The 13,743-nt window shown below is 43.2% G+C and overlaps 1 protein-coding gene across 1 annotated transcript in view; it reads right to left on the bottom strand.

Annotated features, from left to right (window-relative positions):
• Nucleotides 1-13,743, bottom strand: part of CFAP92 (cilia and flagella associated protein 92 (putative)) — a 76,101-nt gene that overhangs the window by 18,476 nt on the left and 43,882 nt on the right. The window contains exons 11-12 of the mRNA XM_086697305.1: nucleotides 9,263-9,457; nucleotides 7,025-7,322 (exon numbers count right to left, since the gene is read on the bottom strand). Coding sequence (XP_086553431.1) covers nucleotides 7,025-7,322; nucleotides 9,263-9,457 — 493 coding nt within the window. The remainder of the gene's footprint in view (nucleotides 1-7,024; nucleotides 7,323-9,262; nucleotides 9,458-13,743) is intronic.

The raw sequence follows: 13,743 nt of genomic DNA, 5'->3' as shown, positions 1-13,743 counted from the left end.
GAACAACACTATTGCCAGCTTATCATCCTGCCATTTATACAACATTCCTCCCAATGTCAGAAAAGTATATATTCCTTTCAAGCCTGAGGATGTATCTAGGCCATAAAACAAATTGTAATAAATTTCATTCAATAGAAATCATACAAAGTACATTCCCTAGTCACAACAGAATTAAATTCAAAATTTCTAAAAGCCACAATGGAAATTACAAAATATTTTTTGGTGAATGAAATGAAAATACTACATACTAAGTTTATGGGATGCATCTAATGTAGAGTTTAGGGGCAAATTTGTAGCTGGAAACACATGCATAAAAAAAGATCCAAATCAAAAACCTGACTTTACTCCTTAAGAAACTAGAGTCAGGGATGTGAGGGCGATCTGTTTGTGACATCTGTCACCCCATTGATCGCCAGGGTTGATTCGGCTGATCTGGCTGGCTAGGCGGGTGTCCCTTTCCTCCCTCACCGCTCCATGTGCATCCCTCCCGAAGCTGCATGCTCGGTCGAAGAGGACGACCTTCCCCGATAGAGGAGGACCGTTCTTCGGTCAAGGGTATACGAGTAGCTGCGCTCCCCTGCTAGAACCTCCAAACAAGCTCTCAAGAAACTAGAGTCACAGGGGCGCCCGGGTGGCTCAGTCGGTTAACTGTCCAACGTCAGCTCAGGTCATGATCTCACAGTTTGTGGGTTCAAGCCCCACATCGGGTTCTGTGCTAACAGCTTGGAGCCTGGAGCCTGCTTTGGATCCTCTGTCTCCTTCTCTCTCTGCCCTTCCCCCTCTCGTGCTCTTTCTCTCTTTCAAAAATAAACATTAAAAAATAAAAAAAAATAAAAAAAAATAAAAAAAAAAGAAACTAGAATCACAAAATGAATCCAAATAAGCAGAAGGAAGAAATCATAATACAGTTTAGAGTAGAAAAACATGAAATAGAAAAATAGAGAAAATGAACAAATTCCAAAAATGTTTTTTCAGGGGCGCCTGGGTAGCTCAGTTGGTTAAGCATCTGACTTCGGCTCAGGTCATGATCTCACAGTTCGTGAGTTCAAACCCTGTGTCAGGCTCTGTGCTGATGGCCCAGAACCTGGAGCCTGCTTGGATTCTGTGTCTCCTTCTCTCTCTCTGCTCCTCCCCTGCTCACGCTCTCTCTCTCAAAAATAAACATAAAAAAAAAATGCTCTTCCTACTGTTCCTGTTTTTTCAAAAATGGTTCTTCAAAAAGACCACCAACATTGGCAAATCTTTAGCTAGAATGACCAAGAAAGAAAAATGTACAAATTAGTAAAATCAGGAGTGATAGAGGAGACATTCTACTGACTTTACAGAAATTAAAAGGATTATAGGAGAGTACTATGAACAAGTATATGAGAGCAAACTGGAGGGCTTACATCTAATGGATAAATTCCTGGAAAGACACAAGTTATCAAACCTGTCTTAAGAAAGAGATATCTGAATAGACTTATAACAAATAAAGAGATCAAATCAGCCTTTTACCCACCAAGGAAAGCTCAGGCTTAGACGGAGTCACTGGTTCATTCTACCAAACAATGAGAGAATGAATACCAACAGTTCACTTGTTTCCAGAATATAGAAGGGGAGGAAACACCAACTCATTTTACAGGGCCAGTATTCCATGGGTACCAAGGTGAGACAAAGCTATCACAAGAAAAATACAAAATATTAGCAAACTAAATTCAGAAACACATAGATAAAAAGCCATGCACCATGATCAAGTGGGATGTATTCCAGGAATGAAAGGATGTTTTAACGTCCAAACATCAAGTAACGCCATACACCATATGAATAAAAGACAAGAACCACAATATGTGCAGGGGGAAGAAGGCATTTGACAGAATCCAACATTTATTCATGATGAAAACTCTCAACACACTAAGACTACAAGGAAACTTCCTCAACCTCATAAAGCGTATCCCAAACCTGTAGTTAATATCCAACTCCATGGTCAAAGATTGCTTTCCCCAAGATCAGGAAGAAAACAAGCATGTCTGCTCTTACCGCTCCTATTTGACACTGACCTTTCTACTACAGGTTGTAGGCAGTACAAAGGGAAGCGAAGGGAGGATTATAGAATGAATGCCCCCCGACACCCCATTCATGCATTGAATCCCTAATCCCCAATGTGGCTGTATTTGGGTAAGGAAGTAATTACGGTTAGATAAGTAAGAGTGGGGGGACTCTGATCTGACAGGATTAATGTCCTTATGAGAGGAGGAACCAGGGAGCCCACTGTCTTTCTCCCCATGCCAAAGAAGAGCCACAGAGAGGGGCCCCTGGGTGGCTCAGTCAGTTGAGTGTCCGAATTCAGCTCAGGTTGTGATCTCACGGTTCCTGAGTTCAAGCCCTGCATCAGGCTCTGTGCTGACAGCTCGGAGCCTGGAGCCTGCTTTGGATTCTGTGTCTCCCTCTCTCTCTCTGCCCCTCCCCTGCTCATACTCTGTCTCTCTCTCTCTCTCTCTCTCAAAAGTAAATAAACATTAAATAAAAAAAGAAAAGAGCACACAGTGAGATGCAGCCACCTATAAGCCAAGAGAAGAGGCCTCAGAATGAGATCTACTCTACCAGCATATTGATCCTGACTTCCCACCCCCCAGGACTGTGAGAAAAGCACTTTCTGACATTTAAGCCACCCAACCGTTGTGTTCTATATGACAATCTGCATAGACTAATGCAGGAAGGAAGGGTATCCAGCTTGGGAAGGAAGAAGTAAAGAGATCTTTATCCAGGGATGACATGATCCAGTTTCCAAAGATTTCAGGATACGAAATCAATATACAGAAGCCAACTGTATTTCTGTTATTGCAACAATTCAAAAATTAAATAATTCAGCTCATAACAGCAAAGATTTCATCAGGTGTAAGGCCTGTGTGTGACAGCTACAGAGCTTACTGAAGGGTATTACAGAAGACCCAAAAGAGGTCTAGACGTTCCATGTTCATGAATTACAAGCCTCAAAACTGTCAATATGGCAATTCTCCCCGAAACTGATCTACATATTCAATATAAGCCTCAGGAAAATCCCCACAAGTTGTTTTTTTTTTTAATAAATTGGCAAGGTGATCCTAAAATTATATAGAAATGCAAGGGACCCAAAATAGTCTAACAATTTTGAAAAAGAAGTTAAAAGACTTTATACAACCCATTTTCAAAACTGCCTGTAAAGCTATAGTAATCAAGATAATGTGGGGCTCGTGTAAGGACAGGCATCTAAGTCAATGGAGTATAACAGAGCCTAGAAATAAACCTTTGCATTTCTCATCAATGGATTCTTAGGGACGGTGCGGGGATAGTTCATCTTTTTGAAAAGCAGTGCTAGAACGATTGGATATCCACATGCAAAAAAGATGAATTTAGACCCTTACCTTCCATTATGCATGCACACAAAAAATTGGTAAAGATGCTTTAAAGTCTAAAAGTAAGCCAAAACTCCAAATCCTCTAGAAGGCAGCACAGGAGAAAATCTTTGTGAGCTTGGGTTAAGCAGAGCCCTAAGCTATGTCACCAAAAGCATGATCAATAAGACAAAGACACTGATAAACTGGAATTCATCAACATTAAAAGCCTTTACACGTCAAGAGTTTTTCCTACCACAATTAAGAAAGAGACAAGCCACATATACAGAGAAAATATTTGCAAATCATAGTTCTGATTAAGCAACTATATCCAAAATAAAGATCTCTTACAATTCAACAAGAAAACAACCTGATTTTAAAACATGTAAAATATACGAATAGTTACCAGAGATATATAAATCATTAATAAGTACATTAAGAGATATCCAACGGGTATCTGGGTGACTCAGTTGGTTAAGTGTCTGACTCTTGATTTCAGCTCAGGTCATGATCGCACGGTTCATGGATTCAATTTGACCTGGCATCAGGCTCCACACTGGTAGTGTGGAGCCTGCTTTGCATTCTCTCTCTCTCTTTCTCTCTCTCTCTCTGCCCCTCTCCAGCTCATGCCCTCGCTCTCTCTCAAAAATAAATAAATAAATAAATAAATAAATAAATAAATAAATAAATAAATGAAAAAAGACTGACAGTAACAAGTGTTTGCGAGGATGTGGAGAAACCAACTCTTGGAGTGCTTTTTGTGGTGTAAAATGGTACAACTTCATTGTCAAACTGCTTGAAAATGTCTTAAAATGTTAAATTTACCACATGACCCAGCAATTCTCTATCTAGGTTTCTACTTGAGAGAAATGAAAATACATTTTCACATAATGATCTGTATGCAAATGTTCAAACCAGCGATATTCATAAGAGTCCCAAACTAGAAACAATACAAATTTCACCAAGTGGGGAATAAGTAAACATGTGATACACCCATGGGTGCCTGGGTGGCTCAGTTGGTTAAGCATCTGACTCTTGATTTGGGGTCAGGTCATGATCTCACAGTTCGTGAGTTCAAGCCCCGCATCAGACTTCATGCTGACAGCAGAGAGCCTGCTTGGGATTCTGTCTCTCTCTCTCTCTGCCCCTCCCTGCTCGCTGTCTCTCTCTCAAAATAAATAAATACACATTAAACAAAACTTTCAATGTGATACATCCAATCAATGGAATACTATTCATCAATTTTAAAAAGGAACTATTGATACATTCTGCGACATGGATGAACCTCAGATTATACTCAGTGAAAGAAGCCAGACACAAAAGGTCATGTGTTGTCTGATTCCATTTACATGAAATGTCTAGAAAAGGCAAATCTGGGGCGCCTGGGTGGCGCAGTCGGTTAAGCGTCCGACTTCAGCCAGGTCACGATCTCGCGGTCCGCGAGTTCGAGCCCCGCGTCGGGCTCTGGGCTGATGGCTCGGAGCCTGTTTCCGATTCTGTGTCTCCCTCTCTCTCTGCCCCTCCCCCGTTCATGCTCTGTCTCTGTCTGTCCCATAAATAAATAAAAACGTTGAAAAAAAAAATTTAAAAAAAAAAAAAAAAAAGGCAAATCTGTAGAGACAAAAAGTAGATCAGTGGTTACCTGGGGCTGGAGGTGGTAACAGGGATTGACTTCAAACAGCAATAGGGAAAAATTTTATGGGGATGGAAATGTTCTAAAACTGGATTGTGTTGTACACAACTCCACAAATTTGCTTAAAAATTACTGATTTATATACACTTACAATGATTAAATTTTATGGTATGTAAATTATATCTTAGATTAAAAATAGAAAAATTAAGTTATGGCTGGGTTTCAATGATTGATTATAGCATGGATAAGCTACTTAAGGCCATTTGAAATTAGCAATAACTGAGATAATAGAAACAATATTTCCAAGTGGTTTCAATAAAATACAGAGGATAGGAAGATATTAATTGTACAAACATATTACAAAATTCTATACAGGCATATTTTTATAAAATCTTCAAGGCCCTGTGTTAAATGGCATTAACAAAACAGTGTTAACCCATAAATGAATGTGATACATTTGTGTACGTGAATGCATGTGTGCACAAGTGCGTACCTGTGTAAATGCATTGAGAAGGTAGAATAAGGGGGTCAGGGAAGACTGCTCATAGTCTCAGTGGTTTGACTTTTTTCTAGGACTGTATCTAGGTCTTGTTTTATTCTGAAATTTCTAAGACATTTCAGGCAAATAACAATCGCAACATATAATAAATGTAACACTTTACAGAATGTGGCCAAGGATGTGTACAGAGGAAAATGTGTAGCCTTCTTATTAAATAAGGAAGAATAAAAATGAATGAAATAGTCAACTCAAGAAGCTAGAAAGGTGCAGCCACTGTGGAAAACAGTATGGAGGTGCCTCAGAAAATTAAAAATACGACTACCATATGATCCAGTAATTCCACTACTGGGTATTTACTCAAAGAAAATGAAAACACTAATTTGAAAAGATACATGCACATCTATGTTGACTGCAGCAGTATTTACAATAGCCAAGATGGGGAAACAGCCCAAGTGTCCATCAACTGATTAATGGATAAGGAGATGTGATATATATGTACAATGGGATATTACTCAGCCATAAAAAAAGAATGAGATCTTGCCATTTGCAATAACACGGATGGGGTTAGAGAATATAATGCTAAGTACAAGAAGTCAGAGAAAGATGAATACCATATGATTTCACTTATATGTAGAGTCTAAAAATAAAGCAAATGAACAAACAAACAAAAAACAAATAGACTCTTAAAAACAGAAAACAAACTGGTAGTTTCCAGAGGGGATGTTGAGTGGAGGGATGGGTGAAATAGATAAAAGGGATTAAGAGGTACAAATGACCAATTATAAAATAAATAAGCCACAGAGATTCAAATTACAACATGGGGAACATGGTCAATAATACTGTAATAATGTTTTTTGGTGACAGATGGTGACTACACTTACTAACGATATGCCAATTATACTTCAATAATAAAATTTAAAGAAGCTAGAAAGAAGAGAAAAAGTTTTAAAAGATGATAAAAGATAAAAGCTGACGTTAATTAGAAAACAGACCAGAGAAAAAGCAGATTGATGAATCCAAGAACTGGTTCTTTTGAAAAAACCAAAAACCTCCACACAAATGGGAAGACAACCTCTTTGCTGGTTTTCATAAACAATATCCACTTGCAAAGCTCACAAACTTCTTTCTGAACTTTTGTCTCCCTGGAGATTGGGGGGAGGGAGGTGCTTCACACAGACCGTGGGCAGACAAGTTCAAGTCATACCTTGGATGTCAGTGTTTTAAGCCTTCTTGGTGGCTGTGGAGGGAGGGAGATTTTCCTTAGCACCCAGCCTTCAAGGTGAACTCCGGGGCCAAGGTAAAGGTGACAACACCTAAGAGCGTTCCTTTTCACTTTCAGGAATGATGGGTACCTGACGGCTGGGAGTGAACGCTTCTGACCTGGTTCAGCCCCCAACCCGGCACCTCTTACGCAACCTGCCCGGGATCCCAGGAGAGCAGGCACAGGAACTGGTCATCTGCCCTATATCCCCCGTGGTGACTGGACAGCCCAGGTGGGGCGAAGGCCTGGGACCCCTGTCCCGGGGAGGAGAGAGTGCCCACCTGGATCAGGCTGCGCTCCTGGCCTCTGTTCTTTAGTGCCATGGTGTTCCGCCACTGCAGATACTTCTCCTGGTGGGCTTGGATCTCATAAGCGAGGTCGGATTTCTGACCTCGGAAGTCCTCGAGATTGGGGGTGGGGGGAGTTGGCAAGACCAACGGCTTTCCATCTGTGAGGCCTTCTTGCGAAATGGGCAGCCCCAGCTCTTGGCTCAAGTCTTTGACCATGGCGGAGGATGGCAGCAGGTCTCCTGTGATCACCTCCCTGAGTTTGCTGCTGTGATAGCAGATGCAGTAGATCCTGAAACACAGAGGGCACCCCCCCCCCGCAACACAGCCTCGTCTAACCTTTCAAGATGGGCGAAAGCAGCCCCATTTCACAACACCAAAGGGAGCTCAGAGGTTGGCCAGCTGGTCCCAGATCACAGACCTCATACACGCAGAGTTTAGACTCCACTCGGACAAGCCCACAAAACCAATGCCCCCTTTCCGCTCTCCTCCCAGCCCCCAGAAGTTAAGGGCTTTCCACAGTCCACTCTGATTATTTTCTGCTACCGTGGCCTTATTCCACACCTGTCACCAACCTGCGCCCCATCAGGGTATAGCCCCAACCAGCTAGCTGGTCAGGGGTGTGGATCTCAGAGCTCCTGCCGCAGGAGGAAGGCAGTACACACACAACCTCGTGTCTCCACAAAGCTCAGGACTGAGCGGCCACCCCCCATGCCTCCCCCCACGTCCCCTGCCCTGAGACTCCTCCTCACTGCCCTCTCCCGGGGGGGCCGGTGCACCTTGGGCACTTGGCTGACGCTGATGTTCTACAACATACACATAGCAGCTGTTACTTGCTGCTCACTGTCTCTGACACTCCCAAGGTCCACTGCGAGGGGGCATGCCTGAGGATGCCTCTCACCCGCTAAGCTCTCTGGCCACCATGGGACCTTGCAGATGGGAATAAAGCCACGATGAGGGCAGCTGCCCAGGATGCAGCCAGCACTTCATAAATAGCGGTTTTCTTCCCTTTCCCTAACACCTCCCCACCCCAGCTACTTCCTGTCTCCAACAGGGCAGGGTCCAGCCTCCTCTGACTGACTGCCAAGGCTCTGGACACCCCCATGTCCCAGCATCTCCCCACCATGAGCCTGAGGCCCACTGCACACACGACCCTTCCTGAGTTGCAGCTTCGGCCTACTGTTTCAGGGCTACCCTGCCTAGCCCCTCAGGCAGACTCGCGCGTGGAGAAGTGGGAAATAATAGGACTAAGTCCTCTTTCTCCGCGTCCGGGCTCTCTCCCTTCCTCTCTCTCTTGCCTCTGCCCTCTCCTTCATTAATACGTTCAATCAGCTGGGCGCCACGTCTCAGCCATGGCTGTTGCTGCTTTTAAAGGTGTAAAGAGACAGCCGGTACCCCTGCCCCAGACGGCAGTGAGAGGACTTGTCCACCTGATGAATGCCCGCTCACTGACGTTCAAGGTCAGCCTTTCCTGACCTCCCGAAAGAACCAGCCACGGTCTTCGCTGCCCCCACGAAGCCCAGCACAGGCTGGCCAGGGTCCCAGGAGCCCCACCGAACTATGCTTTCTCCGTCTCTGCTTCCAAACTGGGTGTGCCTCGTTCGGCCCCACTGCTACCGGGCAGTGGCTGTTCCCTACGTGAAGGGAGGAGGTCCTCCTGGAGCACGAGCCGTGCTCAACCCAGCTGGAGGAGCACACAGCTTCCCAGGGTTGAGCACAGATTAAGGCATGCCCTGTTTAAGATCTAGATCTTTGGAGGATGCCTTTCTGACGGTGGCTTTCTGGACAGGCCGCTGGGGAAGAAGCCAACAAAAGCAAACATCCAGTTGGTAGAGACAACTGCTGCAGGCCTGGTGGATCTGGTTCTGGTCCTCATCACTCACTGGGAAAAGGGGTTTTAACCCCCCCCCCCCCCCCCCCCCCCACTGCTCACGCTGTTCTAGGCTATTATTCCCCAAGAGCAGCAGAGAGCATCATGTGACCCCTGTTCAAGTCAACCACCCTCCCTTCCCCAGTGCGATTCCAAAACCCACTCGGTGGGGGGGGGGGGGGGGGGGGGGGGGGAGGGGGGCATGACAGAAGCTCGGGGTCCCTCGGAACTGTGCTCCACTCCTGGTTCGACTCCTTTGGGCATGAAGAGTATCAACAACTGCCCCTGGAGGGGCCCCCCCACGAGGCCCCGGCGCCCGCCCCGAGGGAGGGGACCTTCATCTCCGTGGCAGCCTGGCACACCTGGTCAGGGCCTGGAAGGTCTTCTCTGGAACGGTGTTGCGGACGTAGAGCACCGAGTGCTTCATGAGCTGCGACAGCGGCTTGAAGAGGTGCACTTGGTACAGGACAGTCTCCAGGTCTGCGTACAGGCGGTGGCGAAACAGTAGCGCGGAGTTGTAGAGCACCTTGCATTTCCCGTGTTCTGCTCTGGTGTTTCTGCAAGGAGCCCGCAGGGCGGGGTTTTACCAGCACCGCTCTGCAGGCCCCCAGAATGCTCCGCGGTTTTGCCCTTTGGCAAGAGCCTTTTCCTTTTCTTTTCCCTTTCTTTCTCTTTTTGCTTGTTTAAAAACACACAAGCAGAGGGGCACCTGGGTGGCTCAGTCGGTTGAGCATCCACCTTTGGCTCAGGTCATGGTCTCACAGCTCGTGAGTTTGAGCCCCGTGTCAGGCTCTGTGCTGACGCTCCTAATTCAGATTCTATACCTCCCTCTCTCTTCTCTGTCCCTTCTCTGCTCATGCTCTGTCTCTCTCTCTCTCTCTCAAAAATAAATAAACATTAAGAGGTACAAACTTCTAGTTATAAAATAAATAAGTCACAGGGATGTAATGTGCAGCACAGGGAATAGAGTCTATAATATTTAATAACTTTGTACGGTTACGGTTACGGATGGTAATCCGATCTACCATGGTGATCATTTTGCAGTGCATACAAACATCAAATCACTGTCCTGTACACCTGGAACTAATATAATATTGTAAGTCAACTATAATTCAATTAAAAAGAAAAGAAGACTTGGGGCGCCTGGGTGGCTCAGTCGGTTAAGCGGCTGACTTCGGCTCAGGTCATGATCTCGCGGTCCGTGAGTTCGAGCCCCGCGTCGGGCTCTGTGGTGACAGCTCGGAGCCTGGAGCCTGTTTCAGATTCTGTGTCTCCCTCTCTCTCTGACCCTCCCCCGTTCATGCTCTGTCTCTGTCTCAAAAATAAATAAACGTTAAAAAATTAAAAAAAAAAAGAAAAGAAGACTTACGTCCACGTAAAAACCTGTACGTCATTGTTCACGGCAGCTTCATATGTAAAACTCAAAAACTGGGAATAACCAAAAGGTCTCTCAATAAATGGATGGTTCAACTGTGGTACATCCATTTCATGAAATACTAATCAGCAGCAAAGAGGAATGAGCTATTGACATACACAGAAGCTCGCATGGACCTGTCACAATCTATACTGAGTGGAGAAAACCCAATCTCCTAAGGTCATATACTGTATGATTCCATTAACATGCAAGATTATACACAGATGAAAAAATTAAAGAGATGGAAAACAGGACGGAGAAAGAGGGTGGAACTTCATTAGCATAGTGGTCATACAAATTTATATTTGACCAACTGGCACAGACAACACACACATTGTATTGGTGTCAGCGTCCTGGTTTAGATATTGTACTGTACTTAGGTAAGATGTAACCACTGTGGGGAAAGGGTCTGTGAGATCTCTGTGGTATTCTTTAAACTTCCTGTGAATCTATAAGTATCTCAAAATAAAAAGTTGAGGGGCGCCTGGGTGGCTCAGTCGGTTGAGCGTCCGACTTTGGCTCAGGTCACGATCTCACGGTTTGTGAGTTCAAGCTCCACGTCAAGCTCTGTACTGACGGCTCGGAGCCTGGAGCCTGCTTCGGATTCTGTGTCTCCCTCTCTCTCTGCCCCTCCCCTACTCGTGCACTCTCTCTCTCTCAAAAATAACCATTAAAAAGTTTTTTAGAAAGTTGAAAATGTACACAGATTTTTAATCCAGCTGGAATTGATATGTGTGAATGGTTCAATGTAGGAAATTATTTTCCTTTTTTCTTCTGGATAAACAATTATCCCAACACCATTTTTTGAAAAAATTTTCTCCTTTCCTCAGTTTTTTTTTTTTGCCCACTAGAGGTACTTTTCTTTTTTATTTATAACGTTTATTTATTTTGAGAAAGAGAAAGAACATGAGCAGAGGAAGGGCAGAGAGAATCCCAAGCAGGCTCTACACTGTCTGCGCAAAGCCCAACACGGGGTTTGAACTCACAAACTGTGAGATCATGGCCTGAGCCGAAACCAAGAGTTGGTCACTTAACCCAACTGAGCCACCCAGGCGCCCCCCAGAGGTATTTTTCAACTGAGATTTAATTCACACTCCATACAATTCATTCGTTTAATGTGTATACTTCAATCGTTTTTACTCATGAACCATGAGATTATGATCTGAGCAAGAGTCAGATGCTTAACCAACTAAGCCACCCGGGTGCCCCCCTAATGGCTATTATAATCTTGTTATAAAGTTATATACTGTTTAGCGTGGATATATAGTCTCATTTACCTTGGGCATTTACCTCGGAGTGGGGCTGCTAGGTCAAATAGTAACTCTTTTGAGGAACTGCCAGACTATTTTCCAAAGTGACTACACCATCTAATTCACCTAATTCTTACCAGCAGTGAATAACAATTCTGATTTCTCCACATCCTTGTCAACACTTGCTATAATCTGACGTTTTTATTCTAGCCAGACTAGTGGGTGTAAAGTGATATTGCGTTATGTAAATTCACGCTTTTAATGCATTTAAAATTCATTCCCACTGATTTTTCAATCTGCATATGTCATATGTCAAGTTACCACTTACATGTAGGTCTCTTTTTGGATTTTCTATTACATCCCATACATCTGCTTGTCTATCCCTGAACCAATACATGATCTTAATCACTGTGGTTTTATCATGAGTCCTGATATCTAGTAGAGCAAGTTCTCCCATCTTGTTCTTATTCAAGAATGCATTTTTTGCAGGCTGATGTAAATTCATAAATCAGCTTTTCAAGTTCCATACTTTTGAAAAAGTGGCATTTTAAAATTGATATTGCATTGAATCTATATATCCAATTTGGGGATAACTGACACCTCTACATTATTACGTGTTCAAATCCATGAACATGGTATGTCTCTTCGCTTATTTAGGTTTTCTTTAATGTTTCTAAAAGTTCCATAGTATTCATGGTAGAGGTCTTCCACTCCTTTATGTTGAATTTATTCATGTGAATTTCATATTTTTATGATACTTAAAAGTATTAACTTTTTTAAAAATGATTTTTGTATGCAGATAGTATTCAGACATTCAATAGATTTTTACATTAACTTTTATATCCAGAAACCTCTAAACTATCTCCTCTGAAAACATTTTTATATATTTGGAATTTCTTGTACATATTTAAGTTTATTGACATAGTTTACAATGCTTATTTCAATCTCTGCAACATCTATCAATCATTTGCAGCCTTTCTCCTTTTCTAATGTAAGTATTTAAGTCTATAAAGTTTCCTCTAAATAACACTTTAACATTACCCCACAAATTTAGATATTATACTCTTTTCATTAGTGTTCAATTCAACAATGTCTAAATTATATTACAATTTCTCTTTTGACTCATGGGTTACTTGGAAGTATTTGCTAATTTCCAAGCTTGTAAAATTTTTTCTTGGTTAGTAATTTTTTATTTGTAGTTTAATTTAACTGGGGTCCATGAACATACTTTATATCATTTCTCCTACTGGGAAAATACTGTTCATTGAGATACAAGATCATACCATACCACCCGACTTAGCCAAACTACAACATTTGAGGTCATAGTCCCCGAAACTGCCCTGATTTCTGATACCAACTGAAGTTCAGGGGGTTCCTAATACCACCCCCAGGCTCACCTATTATTCAACTTATTGAAAGCTGTTATACTCACAGAGCTTATTACAGGGAAAGGATACAGTTAAAACCAGCCAGAGGAAGAGACATAGGGCAGGGTACAGGATGGTTCCAAACACCAAGATTCCATTGCTCTTTCCTCATGGAGTCAGGATGTATCACCCTTATGACACTGATGGGACAATATGCAGAGAGAAGTTCCCCCAAGCCCTAGTGTGTAGAATTCTTATTTGGGCTCCATTACAGGGACATGACCAATTTACTGCTTGATTGCCCACATGGCAATCTCAGTCTCTAGACCAACCAACACTGCAAGACCAAAGCCCCAATCCTAATTCACACTGTTGGTCCATCTGGCATGGTCAACCTGTATCCTATGATTATCAGGTGAGGCTGGTCCCATTCTAAGATCTAGTGCAGTCAGCCCCCATCCTAAACAAAGGCACTTATATACGGTATGACATATGTCACCTCCCAGAAGCCAAGGAAGGGCAAAGGCCAGACCTTTTAGGCAAGGCCAGATTCTTCACCGCACACTGTAAGTCTGCCCTTTTTAATTGTAACAATTCAATGGTTTTGAGTATATTAACAATGTTGTGCGATCGCAAACATTAATTCTAGAAAATTTTCACCACCCCAAAAAGAAACTGTACCCATTATCGGTCACTCCCCACTTCTCCCTCATCCTTCCCCTGAGACCTTGGGAACCACTAATCTTCTGTCTCTGTGGATTTGACTATTCTAGACATTTCGCATAAACAGAATCATTCAACATGTGGCCTTT

The sequence above is a fragment of the Puma concolor genome, chromosome A2 (assembly GCF_028749965.1).
Source record: "Puma concolor isolate L17-30 chromosome A2, mPumCon1.1.hap2, whole genome shotgun sequence".
NCBI classification, from domain to species: domain Eukaryota; kingdom Metazoa; phylum Chordata; class Mammalia; order Carnivora; family Felidae; genus Puma; species Puma concolor.
Note: the sequence above shows the minus strand (reverse complement) of the source record. Positions and strands in the feature narration are given on the sequence as shown.